The 25,164-nt window shown below is 44.0% G+C and overlaps 1 protein-coding gene across 1 annotated transcript; it reads right to left on the reverse strand.

The window, feature by feature from the left end:
* Nucleotides 1-4,479: 4,479 nt before the first annotated feature.
* Nucleotides 4,480-8,496, reverse strand: C1GALT1 (core 1 synthase, glycoprotein-N-acetylgalactosamine 3-beta-galactosyltransferase 1; the record flags this gene model as incomplete). The annotated part of the gene is made up of 3 exons (XM_079538724.1): nucleotides 8,268-8,496; nucleotides 6,136-6,803; nucleotides 4,480-4,689 (listed from the first exon to the last, which is right to left on the reverse strand). The coding sequence occupies exons 1-3, from the start codon at nucleotides 8,488-8,490 to the stop codon at nucleotides 4,480-4,482; spliced, it is 1,101 nt and encodes a 366-aa protein (XP_079394850.1). The 5' UTR covers nucleotides 8,491-8,496.
* Nucleotides 8,497-25,164: the final 16,668 nt, after the last annotated feature.

Consider the following 25,164-nt stretch of genomic DNA (forward strand, 5'->3'; position numbering starts at 1 on the left):
CATGTCTATGTTATTTCCTAAGTGCAACAATGAAAATATTCACTTCAGGGCTCTGACTTTCTGATTCCTTTCACAGTTGTCAAAAGAAGTTACTCACCACACCACAACATTTGTAGAACCCAAAGGAGGGCCTCATAAAGGCAAAAAACTCTCAAAAAGGAGGGAAGGCTGCAGACCATTTTGCAGTGCGTTGGAACCAGCAATGCACAAGTGCATCCACCCTGCAATCAGAGAGCCTTCAGTCCCTGGATGGAAAATATTGACTTAAATTCCTTTTAAACTCACATCAGCGCACAGAAAAGCAGTGTAGGAAATTTCCCTGAGCCTGTGAAGCTTTCTATAAGTGGTATTTCCTGTCAAATGTGGTGCATTTGGAACAATGTTGCTTTATCTCTGAGCATCAGCTACAGTCAGTTCACTCAGGATGCTATAATAACATGGAGACAGTGAAAATCAGCACAATGAAGGAACAGCAGTCTGGCTATGTGGATCTGGTGCTAGCACCTGTAATTAATTTAACATTTTCTTTAAATAAAGTTTTCTGTGTAGCTTGCTACTTGCTAGTAGCATGCATAACAGAGAACTCAGCAAGCTTTCCACCTTTCCTGCAACCACCAAAACTAACGAACACACAAGGAAAGAGAATATTCTTATTGCACTCCACTGTGCTGCCACACTACCAGCATACAGGGCGGGCAAATGAAGACAGACACACAGTGTATGGAGATAACTTATTTCATTTATTCAATTCTGAACTTAATTTTGATGCTAAAAATTGGTCAAAGGCACTTCAAAGAAGGTATTTCAGAAACAAATCTTACGGTGATCAGTCCAGACAAGTCACCAATTTACACCCGTCAGTAGGGACACAACAGCCTATAACTGCAAAATGAAACATTCACAGGTTTTTAGTGGAATATACTGTCCAGCAGCAATATTCATTTTATTTTTTAAGAGTATTAACAACATTTCTGGAGTATTTTAAATACAGTATGGTAAACTGAAACAAATTACACCTTTGGAATCTCACAGAAGTTTTTCTTGTCAGAAAAAGGACAAAGGACAAAGCAGCCTTCCCACGTTGTGCCACACTGAAAGGTCTATGTCCATCTGCCTGTGCACTATTAGCAGCAGCAGCAGGACATCAGAGAAATAACCCACATCTTTCTTAGTCATACGAAGATAAAAGCCCTTCTCGGATGGCAAACTGTGCACTACAGGTGTGCCAGGTACTCACTGAAATGCACACTCTGGAAACAGAACAGTCATATGTAAAGAAAAAGTGATTTTAATACATAACCCCATCAGAGCAAAACAAGGACAGTGTCCTTACAGGCAAAAGACATTGGGAAGAGACCTCCCACAAGATGAGACACTGTGCTAACAGCACACAGTCTAACCCCTTCACTAAGTCCAACACAGGCTGCACAAATGAACTCAAAGTTAAAGATTAAATTTGTTTTTTTTCTGCAAGCCAAATTTAACACTGTCCTCCAATTAGGAACTCTGCTTGGCACTCTCATTTCTTCTGAGCTAAAACACACTGCAGGGTTAATACGTTACTGTCTTATGCTAAGGAACATTCCCATATCCAGGGGCAAACAACTGTTTAAGAAAAGCCTGCTGCTTCCTAATTCCAAGAAAACTAGTTCATAAATGTTAGATGCACCATTTTAATTACAACCAACCATACCAATGGAAGTTTCTAATTTTGATTAAGAGATCTGAGAGCAAGAGAGAGAGAGAGAGCATGCAATAATCTAAAGAGCCAAAGAGACTCTGTGCTTCTGAATCCTCCCATGAAGAAGCCTGCTGGGGCTACAGAAATACTCAATACTTTGTCAAAGCACGAAGACCCGAGAGTGAAATAATAAACTGTTAATGGTTCTGTAAGATGGCATGTGAAAATTACACTAACTGCTCAAATTCCAATCTCGTCTGCTTCAGCTGTTGAAGAATGAGATGCAAACTGCTCACTTCAGGAGGTATAGGCTCATTGCTACATTACAATTTAGCAGAGAGCAACAGCCTTCTATTAGAATGTAAAATCAATATTTTTTCAATTTGGATACTGACAGGAAAAAAAAATTTGGATTTCTTTGCAGCATTGCCAGAAAGGCAAAAGAAATAATATCAGAGGTGTGGGAGCAGAACACTTTAAAACAAAGCAAGAATGAGCATTGGAAGAGAAGGCTGCTCTTACTTCTCCAGATAGGCCGCCTACTTGTCACGAGCAGTAAGTTCTCGGCCTTGCAGATATGTGCTGCTCACTTCTTTATTTCTCCATTCCACCCGAGGCCCTGCCCTGCTCTGCTAAGCCCACCAACCACAGCTGGGGAACAGGCAACCATCAGAACTGCCCCAGAGGAAAGGCAAAGAGATTAACGCTGGGATCTTGATTTCATTCTACAATTTCCTGATGTATTCCAGAACCTCTAATTGCAGGTTTGAACAATGCCACCAGAGTTATCAACAGCGTATGGATTTCACTATCTTAGTGTTCGCGAGGCACGTGGGATAAACGTTTAGCTGACAGAAGGAAGCATCCAACTAAAAGAAGCTATCAGGCATTCTCTCTCTGACTACAGCACCCCTCTGACTACAGCAAACTGGAGGCTTTTTCCTTTTTCTAAACAAATACGGTTATGATTTTCTACTTAAGTCAGTTAACATAAAATAAAGCTCATCTCTTTCAGTATTTTGGAGAATCTTCCTCATGAAAGATCAACAGGTTTAACATATGAACCTAACCTATATTCAGGCAGACATGACAAACAGTATTTCAGTAATTGCCATTATGCTGCAGAGTAATGATCAGAAAAGCAGTCACGACCTCACTACTGGACCACAGACAGAACCCCAATCTGTGCGAGAACTATCTTTGGAAAACACAAATTCCAGTACTATATGCTAACGTCCTCTCCAGGAACCTGAAGGACAGCAGCAGTAAATAAGGCTGTCTGCTATCGGTATGTGCCCTTTCCAAAGCAGTGACTGGAGGTAATCAGGTTATGTCCAAATTCATCAATATGATGAAGGCGAAAAATGCTAAAAAGAAATTTTGTTCAAGTGTGGAATAAAGGCATGTCAGGCTTAACCCCATCCCCTGAACTGCTCTATTAACTGAATTCGAAGAAGTGAAAACCACAAAGTGTTGTGTTGTGTATGTAAAACACAGACTCGACTTCTGAAAACTCTTCGGTAATTAAAACCGTTTTGTTCCACACCAAGAAAGTGTTTTCACTTACGAGGCAGAGATGCTCATAAAGTAGTGGAGAGATTAATGCACTTGAAAGATACCTGCATTCAGGCTGGGTTACCTGAATAACCAAATACTTCAGCTTCACAAGAGTGACACAGCGATCATCTATCACTTCCTTCTGAATAAAGCAACAAGAAACTTTAAGAATGGAGGAAGAGTTCAGAAAAGGGAAATGAAGTTCTCTAAGCCAAGCAGACAAATGAGCTTTGTTCCTGTTTTAAAACAGCATGTGTTTGTACCTGTAAAATCCCGTGAATAAGGTAATGTCACAATCTCAAAGTACAGAAATGGGGAAACTGAATAGCAATGAACTAATTAACACTGGATGAATCCAAATTATTACATGCCACCACAACTTGGCTAACATACTATCCGTTCTGTTTTACAGAGGAAATGTAATGGAGGAGAAGAGCTTTCATATGAAAAAACATCTTTAGCTCACAAGTTCTGAGATGAATTTATTTAGCCAAATGGCAACTTGATTAAAATAAAATTAAAAAAAGCCATGGACAAACATAGTCTCCTCACATCACCTCAGTAATCTGAACAATAATAACTATCCCTGGATTTCTCCCTAAGACAGTAGTGATCTAACTTCATGTTGTTCTGTACAATAAAGATTTACAGTAAAAAACTGTAAATAATTCCTAGCAGTGAATTTAATTTCTGAAATAATTCAGACATTAATCACTGAGGTGTGTCTCTGTTCTTACCAACCAGTCTGTCATTAAGGCAAAGCAGATTTGAGGCTCTATTTTTTACCCTTCTTACTTCTTTATAGGGCAACGTGCGCGCAGTAACTTCAGAATACTGAAAATACTGGAGAAAACCATCATGAAGCATTCCCTTTACATCAGATTTCTAGTATAAGAACTCACATAACAGAACAATTGGAAGGGAAAAAAAAAACCACTGTATAATTATCTTTGAGTCTGTCCACTATGCTTTTAAATCTGAGTTCTTCTAGGAACCAGCGTACCAGAACCTCCTCCTGTCCCACAGCTCTAGGGCCCAATATCTTTGTGAGTAGGGCTGCAATGTCACACTATCCCAATCAGCCAGAGCCTACGCTGGACTCTTTTGTGCACAGGCACTGACTGGTAGTACTGCCAACGTAAGAATCGCAATGGATAATCCTAGTCCACAAGCTTCATGCAGGAGTTTGAGAAGACTCTTAATCACCGTACTGCCTTCTTTCAGTTTCCTTCAAAGTCCAATTAATTCTCAGAAGTCTTTTGCTTTAGCTTTGGATTATCCTCTAGTGCTTCATTTTTGTTCTGCTCCCCCAGGCTCTTTGCCGAATCAGGATTGTACCGATACGAATACCCATATGGACGGAGATGGTAAACCAAGTACTCCAAGTGATACATTGTCATGGAATCAACATAGTGAAATGAAACCGCAAGGTCAGAGCAGCATCCAGGGCCCTAAAATACAAAACAAGTCAAAATCATCAGCAAGAATTCCAGAGCATGCCACGGATTAAAGATACTGGAGGAAGAATTCAAACACACATTTGACTTCCTGGGAAAAAATCCCTTTCGTCATTCATGTATTTATTTCGAAGCTTAGCATTAGGCAAGCAAATTGGATCAATCAGGCAGATTTGCCAAAGCATCTTTCCTAAGACAGAAATGGATAGATAGTCTCTGGCCTCTGTAATCAAGCCAGTGAAGAAACTTGCTGCCTGCACTTAATGCCAGAGGCCATTCTTTGCTTTTACAGAATCACAGAATGGCCCAGGTTGGAAGGGACCTCAAGGATCATGAATCTCCAACCCCCCTGCCACAAGCAGGGCCACCAACCTCCACATTTAATACCAGACCAGGCTGCCCAAAGCCCCATCCAGCCTGGCCTTGAACACCTCCAGGGACGGAGCATCAAACATCATCATTTTACATACTTCATAAAAATGAATCAGGCAGCAGCAAGCAGCTTGCAGAGACACTGCCTTTTATTTAGGCATTTTCAAACTTGGAAACTCCTTATTAGTGCTGATCTCAGGACAACGCCCTGCCACCCTGTGACTGAGTATATGATATACAAAGATATGCAAAAATCTAAATGAAAAATGGCTGAGCAAAACAAATACTCAAGTTGGAAACTTAATTTAAGAGAAGTCAGCCAAAATTAGGTGTCCTCATGGATCAGTGCTGGGGTTGATACCCTTTAATGTCTTCAACAGTGACATCAACAGTGGGATCGAGTGCACACTCAAGCAAATCACCCCACTCCAGCTGTGGGGTGAGGTCAACACACCTGAGGGATGGGGTGCCATCCAGAGGGATCTAGACAGGCTGAGCAGTGGGCCCAGCTGAACATCATGAGGTTCAACAAATCCAAGTGCAAGGTCTTGCACCTGGGTCAAGGCAACATCCATTACTAATATAAGGTGAGGGACAAAAAGATTGAATAGCTGGGGGTACTGGCCGATGATGAAAACCTAAGAAACAATCATTATTTTTTAAAACACTGCTTTGTAATGAACCTCACAGGACTCGCTTCCTATTGCACAGCAGTCTGAGATACAAGGGTACAAAACAGAACAGGAACTTTGCAGGTAACTTTGCAAGGAACATAGTAGTGCTGACACCAGACAAGTTCTCTTAAGAAGATTTCATCATTTCTTGCTGTCCACCAAACACAGGAAAACAGTAATAGCAATTCAAGATTGAGTAGCTCCTCCAGAACATTTATCTCTTAGCATCAGTTTTAGCTGATGGCTATGGTATTTAACACAGGTGTATCCAACAACGTCACAACAAAATTTTCCTTTCTAAAATACATTTAGCTGCCATTCAACTGTCAACTCAAACACTGTATCACAGTAAGACATACGTCATGGAACATATGCCACATTCCTAAAGACTTACCTCTACAGCAGGGTAATAATTGTAATTCCAGTACCAGAATGTTTTTGGTAGGTATCCTCTGATTAAGAGATGTTCTGGAACAAAGGGATGAAATGTTTCCCTACCACTTGTATCCCTGGAATCTCCTGCTTCTACATTAATTATCTCCATGCACTTTCCTAGTGCTAAGTCTTCAATAGAGGAACTATGAGAGCATTTGTTGGTTTTAAAAGCAGTCACAAATCTTTTCAGAGCTTCTTTGCTCAGAACATACCCCGCTCCTCCACTCATGTAGCCCTGTTTCACATAAGGCTTAAACCTTCTTCCAAAGTATATCGGCTGTTCAGGACTGTACTTTGAAAGAAGCCACCTTAAATTGTCCAATATAACATACGTATCATCATCCGCTTTCATGAACCAATCAGCATCATCAAAATAATGGTCATAAACATACTGAAAAGCTTTTATAGTCTTCCAGTAAAGTTGGTCCCTGCCTTCTTTGGTTTCTAGGCCCACTGTTGGGAAGTCTTTATTTTCCTCAGAGCTCATAAAAAGTATTTTATTGCAACGTTGGGCCCAGGTGGCTTTAACATGTCTGGCTTTCTTCTCCAGATTTTGAGGTCCAGTCATGACCCAACAAAGTATTTTCACCTTCTGATAGAGTCCATCTGCAACATTTTTATTCTCATCTGAAAAAGAGAGGAAAATTCCCAAACATCAGATTTGGCTGAGCACTGATACATACAGGAGAGCAAGCCCTCCCCAGACACTCTGCTTCTAATTCAGGAAATACGTGCAGAGGGACACAGGAGGTCTTTGTTTTCAAATGAAATTAATATTAAGTTTCAGAAGAAAATAAACTCCCCAAACCAAGAAACTAAAATTCTCAAAGTTACTTTGACTTCACAGGATGAAGAGAAGCATAAGAGCTGGATCAAAATGGGTATCTTTTCATTGCGACTTCAGAACGGTTTAACACATAAAAACCGTGAGAAGCCATCCTCTTTGTGGCATTACAAGATTAATTCCAGTTAAAAATATATATTTATACCATTCACAAAGTACACAGCAACTGAAAAAAAAAAAGATCTAAGAACTTCTTATCTTTGTTATATCATTTTTTGTTAACTAACAAAACCTAATAAACAATTCTAACATACCAATCTGTTTCTGAAGGGAAATGCAGATGGTAGGGCAGAAAAATCATAAAATCAAGTTAAATCTTACTTGTAAATTATCAGTGGTATTAAGATAGAACGAACCCAGTATTAATGTGCCAAACAACAGATGTGGAATATAACATTTTCCAAGGTGCCAAAGCATTTGTTTCCCCTCAAAGAAATTTTCACTTGACACATACAGTGATGTTAACTCATGTAAAAGAACATTCCATGGTTGGTGAGATTAGTACCACTGGTCCTAAAATATTACTGTTTAACCTTATCAAAAACAGTTTTCTTTGCAACAGTTTTCTACAACTACAAGCAAAACACTCACAAACTTCACTTACAAAGCTTGCAGTTTAAGTACCTTTAGATTATAAATTACTTATTAATGCCTTGTGGAATAAATGCGTTATAGTGCAGGCAATTTTTCTTATCTAAACTGCCCCAGTTCAGATACTATCTGTATTTAGGACTGAGAATGAACTCATGATAAGATGGGTCAAATATAAAAGTGTGCCTGAAATATCAGAAGGGTCTGCCTTCTTAAAAAAGAATAATCAAAGTGCAACAGACTTTCTCTGTTTCTAGCTGAGAACAGCAATTAGTCTTGTGGACTGTGGATCAGGAAGGCAAAGAGGGCCCAGTGAGGCACCCATCCTATTTTTTTCCTTTTAGGGTTATCTGAGAATTAGATCAGATGTTAGAAATGGTCCAGAACTATCTCCTTAAAGCTGAAAAACAATTCAATCTCATCTTCAATGCTAACAAATATATCTGCCTAGCAAAGGTTCCAAAGGGAAAATGCAAAAATCACGAATGTGATGTAAGCAAAGAAAATCACCTTGCAGTAGACCTCAAGAGAACAAAGTTACTTAGATGTAACCTGAACACTGGCAAACAGAAAGAAAACGATTCATACAAATACTTGGCAGTTTGTGGTGCATGAAAGGGTACTTATTATATAATAAATCAGGTGTAACAAAATACCTCTATGCTGTCCAGAGTCCGCATTGAAATTCATTTGTCCTTGCAGCTGATTGTTATCAGTATCTTCTGAGTGTTGACCATGTGGATCATTGTGAAGAATACGAGGTTGGATCTCAACCTGTTCTTCTAGTATCATGCTAAACAGGAGATAGCATAGAAAAAATCCTATTGCAGATCCAAAACTGAAGGTCAGAAGGTTCATCAAAGACTTAGAAGAGGCCATTTCCTGAAGGTAACACGCTGTCAAAAACAAGTGGAAAATACATTAAGGGTAAAGCAGCTTAACACATAACTCAAATCTAACATACAACAAGAAATCAAGGACAAAATACCTTAAAGAAGAAATCTCAAATCTAACTCTGATCCAGAACCCCTGTGCTTGCATGGGAGTTTAAGTACAGAAGCAATGCAACTGGTTACAGAAAATGTACAGACATATTTAGGGCCAAACCCGACTGTGTACTACTTAGCTTACAATTATAAAGGACAAGCTGAATATACAAGAGTGCCTGTGCACACAGAAAGCACTTCTTTAACCATACTGATAGAACATTTATACAAGAATACTTTAAAGTGCAATATCTTAAATATAAAATGGTAATACATGTTCACTTCTCTTGGCCTTAAGAAAACTGTGCTTAAAAAGGTAATGCCTGTCTTACAAAACTAAGAGATGATCCAAGGCAACGTACAGGTTGAGACACCGTGCGGGCGTGAGATGAACTCCAGCAATTGGAATATCATAGGAATTCTTAAACAGATGCCAAATACAAGCAGACATTCAAGACTTATAAAAGTCAATCTACTCTGATCTCAAAGTAGGGCATCTTCCTTTCACTTTTAGAAGTACTGAGGACAGACTTCCAGAAGAAAAGTGAGAGAACATCAGAATTTCAGTAAAGAAACACTCCCTTTTAGAAGGCATTTGGAAGAAGAGGAGAACAAAGCACGTCAGCCTCAAAGCCACTCCTACATGTCAAAAAACATGTATTCCAGTCATGTAAACCTAATCTTTGGCCACACCTGTGCTTCTCAAAAAGAAAAGGACTTGGCTTAGCATTGTAAGAACTTTAAAGAAAGACCTACATCTATGTAAAATGAACTTTATACATCTAAAACAATGGTGAATTTACATCTATTAAGCACCTGTGGGCAACTCCAGGCCATGGAGGCCTGAGAGATTTGAAAGGAGTTGAGATGTGTTCAAATAATTCATGACTAAGCCACAGAAACACAGACAGTTAAGCACATACCGGAGTCAAGCCAACCTTACAAAGGAGCTGTTGGCATTCCCTCCATTAGCATCATTCTTCACATCATGAGGCAGAACCCCATTTAGTAAGTTGGGAGCCAAAAAAAAGGTTAGAGAATGCACAGAGCAAGAGGACTGACTTTAAAATGAGCAGTACTTCCTACACAACCAGCTGCCACCAGGGATAAGGCAGGCGGAAGCAAGCGCTCAGACATTCTATTGCAAAACCCTTCAGCCTCCCTGTGACATCAACATCTCTACAGAGCAGAAGGAAAAACCAACACTGGTGTACAGAAGAGCTTGGGCAAGAGATCTCAGAATGCACAGCGCCCAGACTGCAAAGGTGTGTCTGAGGCAAACAGACAGCAGTAAAGGGAGAAACTGTTAGGGAACAGAAATATTGCAGTGCTCCATGACACTGCGGTGAACGTGGCTACAATAAAAAATCTCCTCTCAATATCCTTATGCCGTGCTAATGATGTTGCTTTGAATTCACCTCCAGCTGTCGCTTTCCTAACACAGTAGGTCAGTCCCAAAATGACACCTCTGTTCTGCACATTATTAAGGTGGGACATTCCTCTAAAAAGCTTGTTGGATACTTGTCAGTGTTACAGCAAAAATGATATTTCAAGTTGGTATTCTGCTGTCTGTAACATATTTGATCTACGTTATTACAACAGCAAACATCAGTAAAGAAAAACACCACGACGACCACAAATCATAAGCTGATGCTGCCACGTCTCATCAAGGCCCCACGCACACAGCTGCTTCTAAGCAAAGGTATCGATCTTCATCAAAGGCTGAATGCCTTCTAGAGATCAGCATCAAAGATCTGCCGCCACCAGCACAACCCATCCAGCCTGCATCCACCTCCCTGCTGGCTATGAAGAGCCTTTTGCAAAGTGCCAGCCCCAAGCAAGCTGCATGAATCACCACACAGCAACACCCACTCCAAACACTGGCTTCCTGCCCCTTTGACGTCCTTGGATCAAAAAGCAGAGGACAGAAGGCAGGTGTAGCCATGGGGCTGGGGCCTCCAGAAGCCACCTGGCTCAGCTGAGGGGGGAGAAGCTGCAGCATGTGACAAGGCCTCCTTTCCACACTGCCAGGAAAATGAAACAGATCTGGAAACGCAACTTAAAGCACGGAAGAAAAACTAAGAGGTCAAAAGGCTGTACCAGGCTGTAAAGGAGTTCTTTAACATGAACAAGCAGAACATACAGTTTTTAATCATATATTGTCATATGTAATGTGCCTAGCTTTATTTCTGTGTCTTATATGCCATAAACTTGGACAGAAAACCCAAAAACTTAAATGAGGTGCCCAACCCTACCCTGGCCACAATTTAAGGGAAAGCCCAGACGCACAAGCAGCCAGTGACTCTGAAAAGCACTCACTGCACTAAAGATATCTTTTTGTGCTTTAACTTGTCCCACGTATCACCACAAAGGTCAGCTCAGAACTGGAAATGAGCAAAGGGAGAGTGCCAGGATAAAACAATGCCTTCCTTCAGCATATTTAAAAGGAGGAAAAACAACCCATGGATGCACACAAAGTAGCTGCAGCAGTTTCTACTAGAAAAAAGTTGTTTCGCTGTTTAATATTACCATTATTATTATACAGTTTTCAATTGGAAATAATCTGCTCACGACTTCATTTCATATCAACAAACTGGACATACACACATACATCCCCATATGCTCATGAACTCCAGCAGCACACAGGACAGTACTTCTGTTCTTTAACAGTATGTTGCTATTTGACACATGCGGTGCCTTTTAACTTGCCAGCAGCAGTTACTGAAAGTGACAGCAGTTCTTATGATGACAAACACTCCCACTCCCACTTCCTTGTTACCACTCTTTTCCAAAAAGGGATTTATTCAGGGGTGAGATACAAGTAGAAGGAAAAGGCAAGTGCAGAACACAGGACACTAAAAGATTCCCATTTTTATTCCTACTTCTATCTTCACTTCTTTTGACTTCAAAAAGAGATGCAATTTAAAAGGAAAGGAAAAAAGCCCTGTAACGATAAGCTTACACTTGTGCTCCATTACTACATCATGACAGCTTAAATAAATCTCTTTATCTACTTACACACTCATGTAAGTAGCCTTATTCACATCAGCCAAAACGACAAGTGTTTTAAAACTCTATGACAACTTAGCAGTCATTGGTTTGGCTTCAAATTTATGTTTTCAGAACCAAAGATTCCTGCATCCTCAACTTGCAGTAACTTTCACCTGCTGGGTGCTGCCGGCCACGGCAGCCCGAGGCTGCTGCAGCTTCTTGTTCCAGGCACCAGCAGCAGCAAAGCCGAGGCTGTACAGCACACATGCACAACACCTCACGCTGTTGCCTGGCCAAGACAAAGGTCTGTTAGTGTGAAATACGAGCATACGCACAACGCGGATCTCTACAGGGACTCGATCTAACCAGGAACTGCTGGTCTCCCCACAGACCCCCTCCCATTCCTGGTTCAGATCTCATCATGATTCACAGTGCCAGCTCCCCATGGGTGCACCACAGATTCCTCACTGAATGGCCCCAGATGCTCCACCTATCCAGTACCCAGACAGCCTTTGTATCCAGTCACCTCTCTCACACACGTGAGGCACCATTGAGCCTCTAAAACAATTTTCAAACCTCATATTCTCTTCTGATCTCTCTCACTGCCAGCTCAAATATCCCCTCATCTCACTAGCACTATGCCCACACCCAGTTGCACTCATACTTGGCCCCGGGCCCACTGTCCTACTCACCAGCCAGCCCAGCCCAATGCTCACGAGCAACCATACAGTGGCAGACCTGCCAACACACATGTACTCTGCTCTCTCCAGGTCACCAACCCAGCTGGTGGCACCTAGACTCTCTCTCTCTCCCTCTCTCTCTCTCATCAGTCACAGAGGTCCCTACAGCTTACAGTATCATTCCTGTTGCTGGCACTGAGACTTCAATATGCACATATGAATAGAGTCCTCTCTTCCAGGAGAATAGTTATATATGGAGCTTAATGAGAAAAAGGAACAGGCTGCAGAAATCCAGCATAGGATACGACCAGACAAACATGCTGACCAGTGTTTGTTTGCACTTGACTGGGCCTTTTTATCCTCTTTTCCATCTATTTTCCCATAATTGTTGCTCTGCAAACCACCTTGCTCCCCTCCTCTGGTCCCTCCCTTAAGCATCTGTGAGAAGCTCTATACAATCACAAGATGCTCCTCTCCTGCATCCCATAAGACAACCCATGCTCTGCTGGCAGTTACCCCTCTCAACCCTGTAAGCTGTTCCAGAAAGCCTGTTGACATGCTGTGTGTCACACCCTGGGCAATGGGGCCGATGGCTGTCCTGTGACAGGACACAAACACTAATCTCTAATTCCTCTAATGAGATTCATGGTTCCCCCATGGTTCCACCACCACTACTGTCGTGCCTCTGCGCTCCTTTGCATTCCTGGTGATGAGCCTCTTACCACAGCCTGAAATATTGCCCTCACTCTGCTAGCTGCTTATGATGAACACCTTATAATTAACACTTTGAATTAAATGCAGAACATAAAACCATCTAATGTTGTTTCAAGAGGAAACACGTTCAACAGTCAAAAATCAATCAGTGGTTTTGAAACTTAGAGAATATGTTATGCAGAAAACAGCAGAGATCCAGAACTCTTGCACCTTTCATCCCACTATCATTCCATCCTCTTTTGCTCAAGATTTCACAAATTAATCATGTAAAACATGGTACACACACAGCTGACTCTTCCCTGCGTCCCCTTACTGATGGAGAGAGCAGGAAGCAGCGAGGCCCCAGCACAAAGCAGAAGGCACAGGCCAGAGAATCACAGCATATCCTGCATTGGAAGGGACCCATAAGGAGCATTGAGTCCAACTTCCAGTGTCCTCTGCAGGCTGCACCATTGGCAATGGAATCGATGGCTTCTACACCGTGCCTGGAACAGTCAAGCGATGCAACAAGGTACTTAGAGGCAAAGCACAGAAGGCACAGTTAGCTGTACATGCCAGTGAAGGCTTTCTGCTCAGTAGGAACCGCTGTTTCTAGAAGCTCTGCGCACACATCGGCGCTCCTGGCACGAAGCTGTACATCCACAAATGCTGCACCGAGGGCCGGGAAGCTTCCCTGTCAGCCAAGCGCAGATGACGTTCTCCGCTTTCAAAACCATCGTTTAACATTCTACCGGCGTAAGCACTTCTTAGGAGAGGACCCTTCCCGGCCGGAACCGCTCGGCCGCTCCCACAGTCAGGCGTAGCGGTGCCCGCTGCAGGCGGCTCACGGCGGCACGGAACCGGCCGCAGCCGCACATGCGGCACGAAGGGCCGCCGGCTCCGGCAGCCCTCGCAGCAACAGGTCAGCCCCCGGCCGCGCCGCGCCCCGCAGGCCGGCCCCGGGCCCCGTCTCGCCGCCGTACCTCCCCTCCGCGCGGCCGCTGCCGAGCGCGGCCTGCCGAGCGTCTCCTCTCCGCCCGCGGGGCCCCTCCGCTCCCGGCGGACGCCCGCCGTCCCCTCGGCCGGTGCTCCCCCGCGCGGCCCCTCCCGGCGTCTTCCTTCCCACGCGGCCCGACGCTGCCGGCGGCCCCCTCGCCGCCCTCCGCCGGCCCTCGGCCCCCCCTCGCCACGCTCCCCTCACCTCAGCGGCCGGCGGGGACCCGGCGCGCGCTCCGCCGCGCGACCCCCAAGCAGCCGTTGGCCGCGCGCCGCGCACACGGCCGCGCCGCCACCATCCCTCCGCCCTGCGCGTCACCCCGCGCCGCGCACCCCGCCGAGGGCGGGGCCCGCCACGCCCCGCCGTGCGCTGATTGGGCGGCGAGCGCCGGGGAGGGCGTGGCCATCCGGGGCACGCGCATTTAATCCCTGGCGGATGCTATCCGCCGATGGCCGCCGTCTGTGGGGGGCGCCGTAATGCGCGCCTCCGGTGCTTCCACGGCCGTCCCGTCCGGCTGCTCCCGGCGCTGCAGGACACCCGCGCTGCGTCGGCGGCTGTGCGGGACGAGCCGCGCGCCGTGCTGGGAGAGCGGCGAGGCAGCTGAGGGCGTCCGCTCCCCGCAGCGCTCGCGAGTTCTTAAGCATGCTTCCCTCCGCGCACGTCCCCCCCCGACAGCGCGGTCCTTCGTGGGCCGCTTACCTTCCTACCGCCGCTCGCAGCCCCTCGCCTCCACGGTGCTGCCGGCCCGGAGCCTCCGCGCTGCCGAATTGCCATGAGGCGGCTGCACGGTTGCTAGGAGACCGAGCACTCCGCAATCGCTCCTTATCGCCCAGTGCAAACGCCGCCTGCCTTCCCAGCGCCGGTGACGTTGCGTTCTGGATATCTTTCCTGGGAAAATGCGGTTAAGTATGATGACGAACTGCGGATTTAGGTGGTTGGCGTTACAGTGTGACCAAGGAAGCGTTTGGCAGGTAGCAGGAAGTTAATGGGGTTCTGTAGATTGGGATTATAGTGCTGCAAAGAGTGCGGGTGCAGCTCCCGTCAGTGGGGTTCAGCTCGAACTGCGGCTTTGCCCTCCTGCAGGTCGATGTGTGCTCGCCCTCTGAAACCGTCTGGCCCCAGTTGTGCCCTTCCCTCGGCTCTTCTCCTAATGAGTCACTGGCACGGCAGCACGAGATGAGGCTTCTCTGTTGGCTGCAGAAGCTCCTGTCATATTTCCAGTCCTGCCTCATTCTGCTCCTTACTGTGTCCTCGAAACGATGACCAGAAGTGAACAGGATTTCCCTGAGCAGTTCCATCACAGCAGGGGCAAAGGTGAGGTGAGCACACTTGATGGGAGAGTTTGAGTGTTGGGCATTAATAAATACAGCTGTAAACTACAAGGGCTGCTCTGAAAGTACTGGTTCCTATTATGTTGGCCCGTGACATAAGAGGTGAATGTCAGTCTGGCAGTGGAATTGAACCTTCCCACCAATGTTCCACTACGTTTTGTTGCCATGCAACAGATGGCAGCAGAGGGGCAGAACATCTAAAGTGGAAGCGCACGTGAAGCAAAGGCATGGAATTCAATTCCTCCATGTGATAAAAGTGCTGCCCACCAGTATTCACTGATGTTTGCCGAACGTTTGTGGAGCCCTGAGGATGGATGTGAGCACAGTGAGGTGGTTGGTGCTGCATTCCAGCAGTGGTGAGGGCAATGTGAAAGATAAACCATGTTCAGGACCGCCATGAAGGTGGCTGTGATCGCAGCATGCAGGCTCATGTTTATCACTGCCGAAAATGCACAGCTGATGGCTGTGACTCTGTTGAAAAATAGTGCTTTGTAGCTGAGAAGTTGCGCTATCAGTGCGATTGTGCTCTTTGTATCTGTTGTAGTTTGCATAGAAATAAACAAGAGGTGTTATTTTTGGACTGGCCTACATATAACAAAGGCAATGGAATTGGCAAAGGCAGCAGATGAGGTAGAGGTGTCTTTGTCTCCTCATTTCCTCCTTTTTTTTTTTTTTTCCTTTTTTACTACTCCAGATTCTGATTGCAGTTCTGTCCACCCATGTCCATGTGTGCCTTAACATTTCGAAATAGGTAAAGTTTTCAAAATGTCTCATATTACAGGTATTAAATATCATGGAGTTGAATGCGAGACTGTATCTTGCTTGGCAAACCCGAAAGTCTGGTTTGCATCGTGGGAGTGCTACTGCCAGGGATCGTGGCCTATGTGTATCACGTATGCATGCATGAGCTGCTACACTTTTTCACACTGATTTGTTTACTGAGTTATCTTATTCCTAAGCTGGTTTGAAAGGAGAATTTCAAAGAACAAAGGTGGAATGAGCTGTAATTTAACAAAGGTCAGGTATGGACTGATTATTAATATTGCTGTGCACAGTGTTTGCTTCAACAAATGGCAGGGCGTTGGCCACTGCATAACAGCTATTAACACTACATGCAGAGATTTGCATATCACACACAGAAGCAGTCTTATCGCTCTCAGATATTGGTGAGTTACAGAACACAAAGGGATCTGTTTCTTCTAAGGAGATACCTTGCATGTGCAGCGGCAGCAAACACCTCTACAAACCTTCTGTTGAGCTACATAGCAGCGTGATGCTTGGTGGCTGTGTGAGGGAAAAGCCATTCCCTCCATCTGGGAGGGAAAGGGGAGCACACCTGGAGCTTCACCACCATCCCTTTCTTATATGTGTGCTGCTGCTTTGTCCTCTGCTCCTGATAAAACCCGCAGTGATGGGGAACATATTGGAACCATGGGAATATCTCAGTGTTATTAGATTCACACAACTTCCTTTCTTGCATGCTGGGATAAACGTGGCTGAGAATGAATGAGAGGGAAAATGATGTGAAGTAATTTGATTTACAAGGAGATTAGCTACTTCATGGCATTATGCAAGAAATGAGGAAAGGGTGAGGACTTTCCCTATCTAGGTAAACACAGGATCATTTCCTGCAAGCTTCCAAAAGGTGACAGGGCAAAGGCAGGTTAAGAGGCCCTCTGTCACTTTGCACATCTCTGGGTAGTTTTCAGGAGCTCCCTGGCTGGGCATCTTCGCTACTGAGCTCTTTGGGGAGTGCTTAAGAGTAAGTATCTATCCGAACAGATACACATCAGCTGCGTAACTCTGCATCTCTCTGTGCAGCAGTCTGAGAATACAGGTGTCTGTGCAGGTTGTTCCAAAAGTAATGCCTCTTTTGTTATTTCCATGGAAGCTGCAACAGATAAAGAGTGCAGTAACACTATCTGATAGAGCAACTTCTCTGCTATTAAAAAAAGCAAACAAAACCCCCAGAACACTGCTTTTTTTCTGTGTAGTTACTACCATTACCAACGTGTTTTTGCCAGTGATGAAAAAGAGCCTACATGTCACCTTCAACCTCATGTTGGCTCAGTAGGTCCTGGCAAACTTGCGTGTGGTGTTCTTTCTTTCCCTGTGTGAGCATTCGTGGGACCCACCTGGTACAAACTTTGGGATATTCCAATGTGGCCGCCTCCATTTCCAATGTGTTGAAGCCAATATTCAGCTCTGTACGTAGCTCCCTGGTCAAAATCCATTGATTCACATGGACTATCTGATTGAGATACTCTTAGTTTTGTGGTGTGACTGCAAGGCTGTCTGGAACATGGCTTGTCTTTCATATTGATGTCTCCACTGCTGAAATGCACCACCCACCACCTCACTGTGCCAAAATCCACTGTTTGCTCTCCATAAACATTCAGCAAACATCAATGAATATCAATGGGAGATATTTTATCCACGTGTGGGAATTCAGTTCCACCCCTTCGCTTCATACACACTTCCACGTTAGACACCATTTTGTCAGACTGCCCTTCTGCTGACAACAAAATGTGAAGGAATATTAGTGAGAAGGTTCAACTTCTATGTCATATCACCAACATCCATCTCTGAGGTCGTGGGCCAGCATTATAAAGTAGGAGAATTGCTTTAGGAACAGCCTTGTAGTTAAGAGAAATTAGTTAAGACAGAAATGTAGAAGACAAAATGTTGTGATTCAACAAGTCAATGACTGAATACATATTTAGTTAGATATCTAAGGCAGAACTGTAATTTCTTTCTGCAACCTATTTTCTACATATTAATGTCTGGCAAGGAACCAGCTTTAATAGGCCAAATTTTACATAGTTTTTTTTTTTTTCTTGATGATTTGTTCAATTATAAATGGTTCTATCTTGAATTAATTTATGCCAGTATTTTTATGAATCATCATCAAAGACCATGGAAACATATATGGATGAGTAATTTCCATATTTTTTATCTGCAAGCTACTTTTTTTTGTTCTCCATTCATTTTTTGTTAAAGAGATGACCATATTAAATATTATGTTTTATTTGCTTAATATTATTTATAAAATAAATCCTCTTGTCTTTCAGACTCAGTGAGATCATTCTTCTCTACAGAACTTACTATTCACTCTTTGTGACCATGTGAACCCACAAATTGTAGTTGCAGGCAAACTGGACTAGCTGAAGTACACATATAATTTATGCCTATGCTAAATCTGAGAGTGAAACAAAGGCCTTCAGGAAAGCAAACAGTTTCAATTTGTCACAATGACCTCCACCTGCTTGACTTGGGAAATCACACACTTATTTGTTGTTAGGTCCACGTAATCCATACGGTGCATTAGTTTTACAGACTTGTAAAACTAATTTACTGTCATCTATTTGAGAAAAGTGGATTATAAAACAATAAAGAAAGGGGTTATCTGTGCTTAAGTTTATTACTCCCTTCTTCTTTTGCCCAAAGAAACACCTGGTGGCTTTAAGTCTGACCTCCTATTATGATAAGGAACTTCATTTGCTGTATTTCTTGCACAAACAATGGAATTGCCATGCAATAATACACCTCACTGATCTGTAAAGTTAGAAATACTGTCTGCCTTTAAACAGTGTATGATCTCTGCATTGCTATCCATGCTGATTAGATGTGCTTTAAACAAATAATTAACTTAAAACAATCCACAGTGTCCAGCGTGTGCCAAAAATTTGAATGATGCACTTTGAGTGGCAGACTTGAAGAATAATTTCTGCATCTTGCTGATATTTTAAAGAGCATTTTAAAGAACGTGAGGGAAAGGCAATTTGCTCATTACAAAAATTAAAGAATGTTAAATATCTTTATATTTTGATTGTAAATGTCAGACAAGTTGCAATATGCTCCCATCCTGAATGTTCTACAAGAAAAGCATTCCCCACGATGTTTCCGTCCTGCTTAGGCACCCAAAGCCCACTTCAGAATGCCTTGGGCTACACCTACATGAGTCAGAGCTAGGAGCTGTAACTACTTTATGACTTTTTTCAGTCAAAATAAGCCAATGCAGCCCGCCAGAATGATGTTTACTTATCACTTATCACTAAACTGAGAAAATGGTATTCACCTTCAGTACCATGGTATGTGATGGGAAGGCATGCAGGAGCACTGAAAGGTTATGAAGTCTGCTGGGATTCCCTCGGGTGGATGGAATGAAACCTCAGTCTCATCCACGGTGCTCTATAGAGGTAGCTCTTGGCAGGTATTATTCTGTAACCCATGCCCAGAGATTTTCTCAAGGAATGCTACTCAGTATGGACATAAATCACACTGACAGGTGTGCTAATAATTAGTTAGGCTGCCATAACAAAATGTACTTTCTGGCCCTGCTGTGTTTGTTGAAATGGCCTTGATAAACCAACTTTGGCACTTAAGAAAAATGCATCTCTTTTTATTCTTGTTACTGATATATTTCTGTACAGATAAGTAAATTTCCATTTATTCTACATTTACGTGCAAGTTAATAGGTAGCCAGTGCAAATACTTTCTCTGTCAAATCCTACAGAAATGATACATCAAATGTCCCAACCAAAAGAGGTGAATTTCAGAATGGCTTGAAGAGTAGCCAACACTTGTGGGTACGTTCTTTTGTTTGCCTGTCTCATAGCCGTTCCTGGCAAAAGCAAAAAGGTTCCGTGGGTGGCTGCCAGAGATCCAAGCATCAGTATCGCATATTTGTGCTAGGGTGAGAGCTGACAGAAGATTTTAGTTCATTCACATTTCCTTATTTTTCCTTAGAAAACAGAATAACACAGAAAGCTTAATAAAAATATTGGAATTAATATTGGAAATCAAGCTTTTGCATTAGTAGAAATGCATTATTATCTGAAATATCTGTGATGAGAAATGAGGTACAAATTAGCATGCAGAACAAAGTTCCCTACTTTCCAACCATTAATTGTTCAATTCTTTACTCCTTTTGAACTGATACTGCATTTTGAGTTCCTTTAGAAATAGTTTTCTTCTCTTGATTTTTCCATCTCTTGTTGGTTGTTTTCTCTTTTAAATAGGAAGAATTGTCTTTCCTTCATGTTCTCTTTTCTTAACGTGTAAAGAAACATTTTTACAAAGTCTGTTGTTAAGAGTTCCTAGCTATGGAAGAACAGGGAGGAGAGACATGCCGTGTTACTATTTGTATAACACCAGTAACAAAAATTACCTCTGTGTAGCATTCAGAACTAATTCCTAGAGGGAAAAAAAAGAAAAAAAAAAAAAAAAAAAAGCAGCAGAGTAAATAGCTATAATAAAGAAAGAAAGCAACCATTTGAAGGGTTTGCTACTATTTGATTTAACAGATTAGAAAGAAGGCACCACATACTGACTATGCAGTAAGCTGTATTTCAGCATGCACATATGTGAGATAACTGGAAACAAATGACTTTCGCTATTATATTTTCATTTAAAGAAAATATTTGGCTTAGTGTAAGCGTTACTGCAGTTATTTATTTTCTACACTGCATTTTCTACAGTGCATTTGCCCGTCTATTTCTTTCACTGAAGACCTTTGCTGCATTTGTTCCTCACCTCTATTGCTGGTAGCTACAATACTAAAAGCAAGACGATTTCTCATCTTGAGGCAATAGCACTATCTAGTGATGGGAAACTGCTGCTGCATCCTTATGTTTTAGACTGGCTCAGTGTCTCAGCCCTTTATAAACCAAATAATGATTTTACCTTCTCTAAAAAAAGGCAGTATTCACTAATTGCCATTCTTCCCCCTCTGATCTTAATTCTATTTAGGAACACGAAATACAATGCTTTACAAGACTAAACTTGCACCACTGATGTGTGTGAAAATGACTTTGTTAGAACCAAGTCAAGTAATTCCATATCAAAAATACATTCCAATGAGTTTTAAGACTGTTATATATGGTCAAACACAGGTTTTGCTGTTACAAAATTACACCAGCTAGCCATGGCTCCTACAGTGGAATTTAGTTGTATTCGAGATGAATAGGATCTTGTTTGTAATAAAACATCTACCGAATTGGGCAAAATGTCACAATGGGTGCTGCACAGCAAAAAAATGAACTGAAGATTGCAATTTGCTGTTAATCCTGCTACACCGAAACTACACTGACTGCAGCTGTTAAAGCCTAGTTCAGCTGACACCTGATCTTTTGTACCGTATGAAAAAGAACCAGGATTTAAACTAGTTCTATCAGCATGACTAAAAACTCAAGAGAATTATTCTGCTTTATGTTATACAATTAGCATCAGAAAACTAATTTTTCTGTCTTGTTTTGCAAGTTGTTAAAAAAGCATATGTAACAGTTCTTTGGGTTGGGGGTTTCCTCCCAACCAGCATCCACGATTCAGGCCCATTTCTAAGGGGACTGATCTCAAGTTGATATCTGCAGAGAATGTCCGCCGTTAAACACCAGTCAGGCATCAGAATAAGAACAAATATAGGTCTGAGTCTGCTTGCAAAGAGTTTACAAAGAAGGCTGTGATCTTGGCATATAGAAATAGGAAAGCTGGAATACTGCCGAAAGTTGCTTCAGGGAAGTCATCAAGAAGACAATGCTTTGGAGAAACTATTGCCCATTAGCAGTGTCTGCAGGGCACTGAAAGATGGCTGAGAAGAGCAAAGCTGCTTTTCTTCTCAACATTTAATGTAAAAGGACTGCATTTAATGTAAAAGGACTGTAAAGAGCGACTTGACAATAGCAGAGAAAAGGCTAGAAAAGGACAGAGACATATCAGTTATCACCTGTGCTGTTGCAGTTAGTGACTAGTGAAATTGCAAACGTCTGAAAATATATTACGTCTGGTATTTCTCCCATTAGTCCTACATTTAACAACATAAACTTCATTAAAATGGAGGATGAAACAAGCAAGACACATTCAAATGTGGCCATTTGCTCCAATTTTTAAGAAGGGTAATAAAAGGTAGGATAAATAAGTGGCTGTTACCCAGTGTGCCCCAGGGGCACAGACATTAATGAGGAATTGGGCAGCTTTGCTGACTGTGCTTGTCCAATATTTCTTCCTGCAATTTGCTTCTCACCTCCCCGCTCTGGCTTTTTATGACAATATTCTCATTTTTCCAAATACTTTTGTATTCACTATTATAAAACACTGTATGAGACCCCATTATGAACCAGGAATTACCCATAAAATACAGGCTCTTCCAGAGATCTTTTCTTTGCAGGTAGAAAAGAAGGAAAAGAGGTAGTGAAAAGCTATTAACAAAAGACCCTGACAAAAAAAGCAAACAACAGCAACAAAAACCACACAAACAACAACCCTACATTAATGCAGTGTTTACCTGTTATTGTACATTTTCAAAATGTAATTTCTAACATTTAGATCTCCGGAATAAAAAAAGAAGAAAGAAAGAAAGAAAAAACAACAACAACAAACCAACAGGAGGCTGCATGAGGTGCTCCCCAGCAGAACCAGTGCTCTCGTGCTGTGGGCGGTGACTGATGTGCCAAGGCTCACACTTTCACTGTCCTTGCCCACGCTGTGCAAAGCTGCTGAGAACTGTCCATCTGGCACCTGCACAGCTGCCCAAAGCTGCACCTCTCCCAGGTCCAATCTTTAGCGTCAGTAGGTGTAAGCAAGGCTGTGCTGAGCAGCAGCTTTCTACCTCTATTCATGATCAGCATGGGAGGCACTTCTCATGCATACAGTACAGCAGCATGCTTACTAAAATCTGAAAAAGTAACTTTGTATAGAGTTCTTCATGATCTGAAGAACTTTATGCACAGTACTGAAGTTTCAAACCAAGTCAGCTAAAGCAAATGATGAAGCGGCACTGCAAGTGACTACTAATGACTTTCTTGAAGTATGCGTGGAGAATAAAGGTTTATATTTAGCGCTTCTCTTTCTAGTTTTCTCAGCAGAATTTATTCACTTCAGCATTTTCTAAGGGAAAAAGGCAAAACTGCCCATTAATGAAGTTCACACAGGCATCAAAATCCCTTTACCTATAGCATACGTAAGTTTCCCAAGGCAAGCTCCTCAGTAAACGCTCCTGATCAGTAGGTATCATTTACAAGGCTGCAGTACTGTGCAGCCTTGTAAATGCTCTCTTTTCCAAACAAAGTAACACAGCTCTAAGAATCGTCATTATGGTTGGAAAAGATCTCTAAGATCACCTAGTCCACCCACCAACCCATGCCCACTGACCATATCCCTCAGTGCCACATCTTAACATTGCTTGAGCACCTCCAGGGATGGGGATGCGATCCTCCCTGGTTAGCCTGTGCCAGTGCCTCACCACTCTTTCTGAGATTTTTTTTCCTCATACTCGGCCCGAACCTCCCATGCCACAACATGAAGACATTCCCTCTCATCCTATCGCTGTTACCTGGGAGGCTGACTCCCACCTCGCCACAACCTCCTTTCAGGCAAGTTGTAGAGGGTGATGAGGTCTCCCCTGAGCCTCCTTTTCTCCAGTCTGAACAACCCCAGCTCCCTCAGCCGCTCCCCATCAGATTTGTGCTCCAGACCCCTCACAGCTCCACTGCCATTCCCTGCACACACTCCAGGACCTGCACGTCTTTCTTGCAGCGAGGGGCCCCAAACTGAACACAAGGCAGCCCCGTGGACGAGTTCTGATGGCTACAGATCACCCTTACAAACCACCCCGTGAACCTAAGGAGTCCCACATCGCCTAGAAGTTCGCGTTTTTCCTTAAAACACCCCGATAGGGCCGGCGCGCACCAAACCCCCGGCCCCAAGGGGCAGCCCTCCTCCATCGGGGCTGCCGCAACGAGCCAGCCTCGGCCTGCCCGCGCCAGGGGCGGGCTCCGTATGATGAAACCTGCCCGCAGCTTTCAGCAGGCGGCAGGGGAGGAGCTCGGCTACCGCTCGCCGCCTGGCAGCGGACACGGCCGCGGCCGCTTCTTTCTCTGCTCGGCGCATCGTGGACGGCGGCGCTCCCTGCAGGCGGCCGGCACGGGTAGGAGCTCGGGCGGGCGTGGGAGCCGGCTTGCTGCAGGGCCGCCCCGCCGCACCTTCCGGGCCATCGCCAGCCGCCGTTCCTCGGCCGCGCGGGGGCTGCATGAGGCCGCGGAGGAAGGGGCGGCCAAGGCCCGCTACCGGGGGGGGAACCCGAGGTCCTGGTGTGCTGTGAGGTCGGTAGTGATCGCCTGCAGCGGGCTGAGGGGCGGGCTGTCGCGTGTTTCTCGCCGTTTGGAAGAGCAGAAGACCCTGGGGGGAGGGGCAGCCCGATGCACGGCATGGGGGAGGTACCGCTTATTTCCCTGCTGCTGCTGCTGCCTGCTCCACCTGCTCTGGTCCGGCCGGTGGGTTGGAGGTGATGGGCGAGCCTTCTGAAGGCGCGTGGTGGGGCCGAACGCCCATCTCTGCCCTGCTGCTTACAGCAGCGCTCCTGACAGGGTTCGGCCGTCCTACGGCTTCCCCGTGCCTTCCCAGCGACCGACACCCCGTTCCCTGCATGGCCTCAGCGCCCTGCCTGGACACCGGCAGCGGGGCTGGGGAGGGATGCTCGCCCCTAGGAAGGGCTGGCTCTGCACGGTGCTTCTGGCGGAGAGTACGGGAAAATTGATTTCCCATATAGCATAACTGAGCAAACAGCCCGTCCGTAACTAAATACAAGGAGAAGTGCTGGGATTAGCTCTGTTCCTAGCTGTGAAGCTGCCCTTGGTACCTTTGGTGGCAGAAGAACAGCTCTCATGTGAAAGAACAGAAAGCGTCTGTTGGTGTGATGTTACTTCAACAGATCTTGCCTGATACCCAGCTTGGAACTGTATGAAAAACCACCCGAGGATAAGTTTAAACTGAATTTCTTGAGCTGGACAAAGGCTTATCATATCTGCATGCTGTGTTTTACCTTGTGTTAATAAGGTCTGCTGCTCTCTTCATTAGTTCTTTTCATGGTCCAGCAATTG

Source organism: Tetrao urogallus (assembly GCF_951394365.1).
Source record: "Tetrao urogallus genome assembly, chromosome: 7".
NCBI lineage: Eukaryota > Metazoa > Chordata > Aves > Galliformes > Phasianidae > Tetrao > Tetrao urogallus.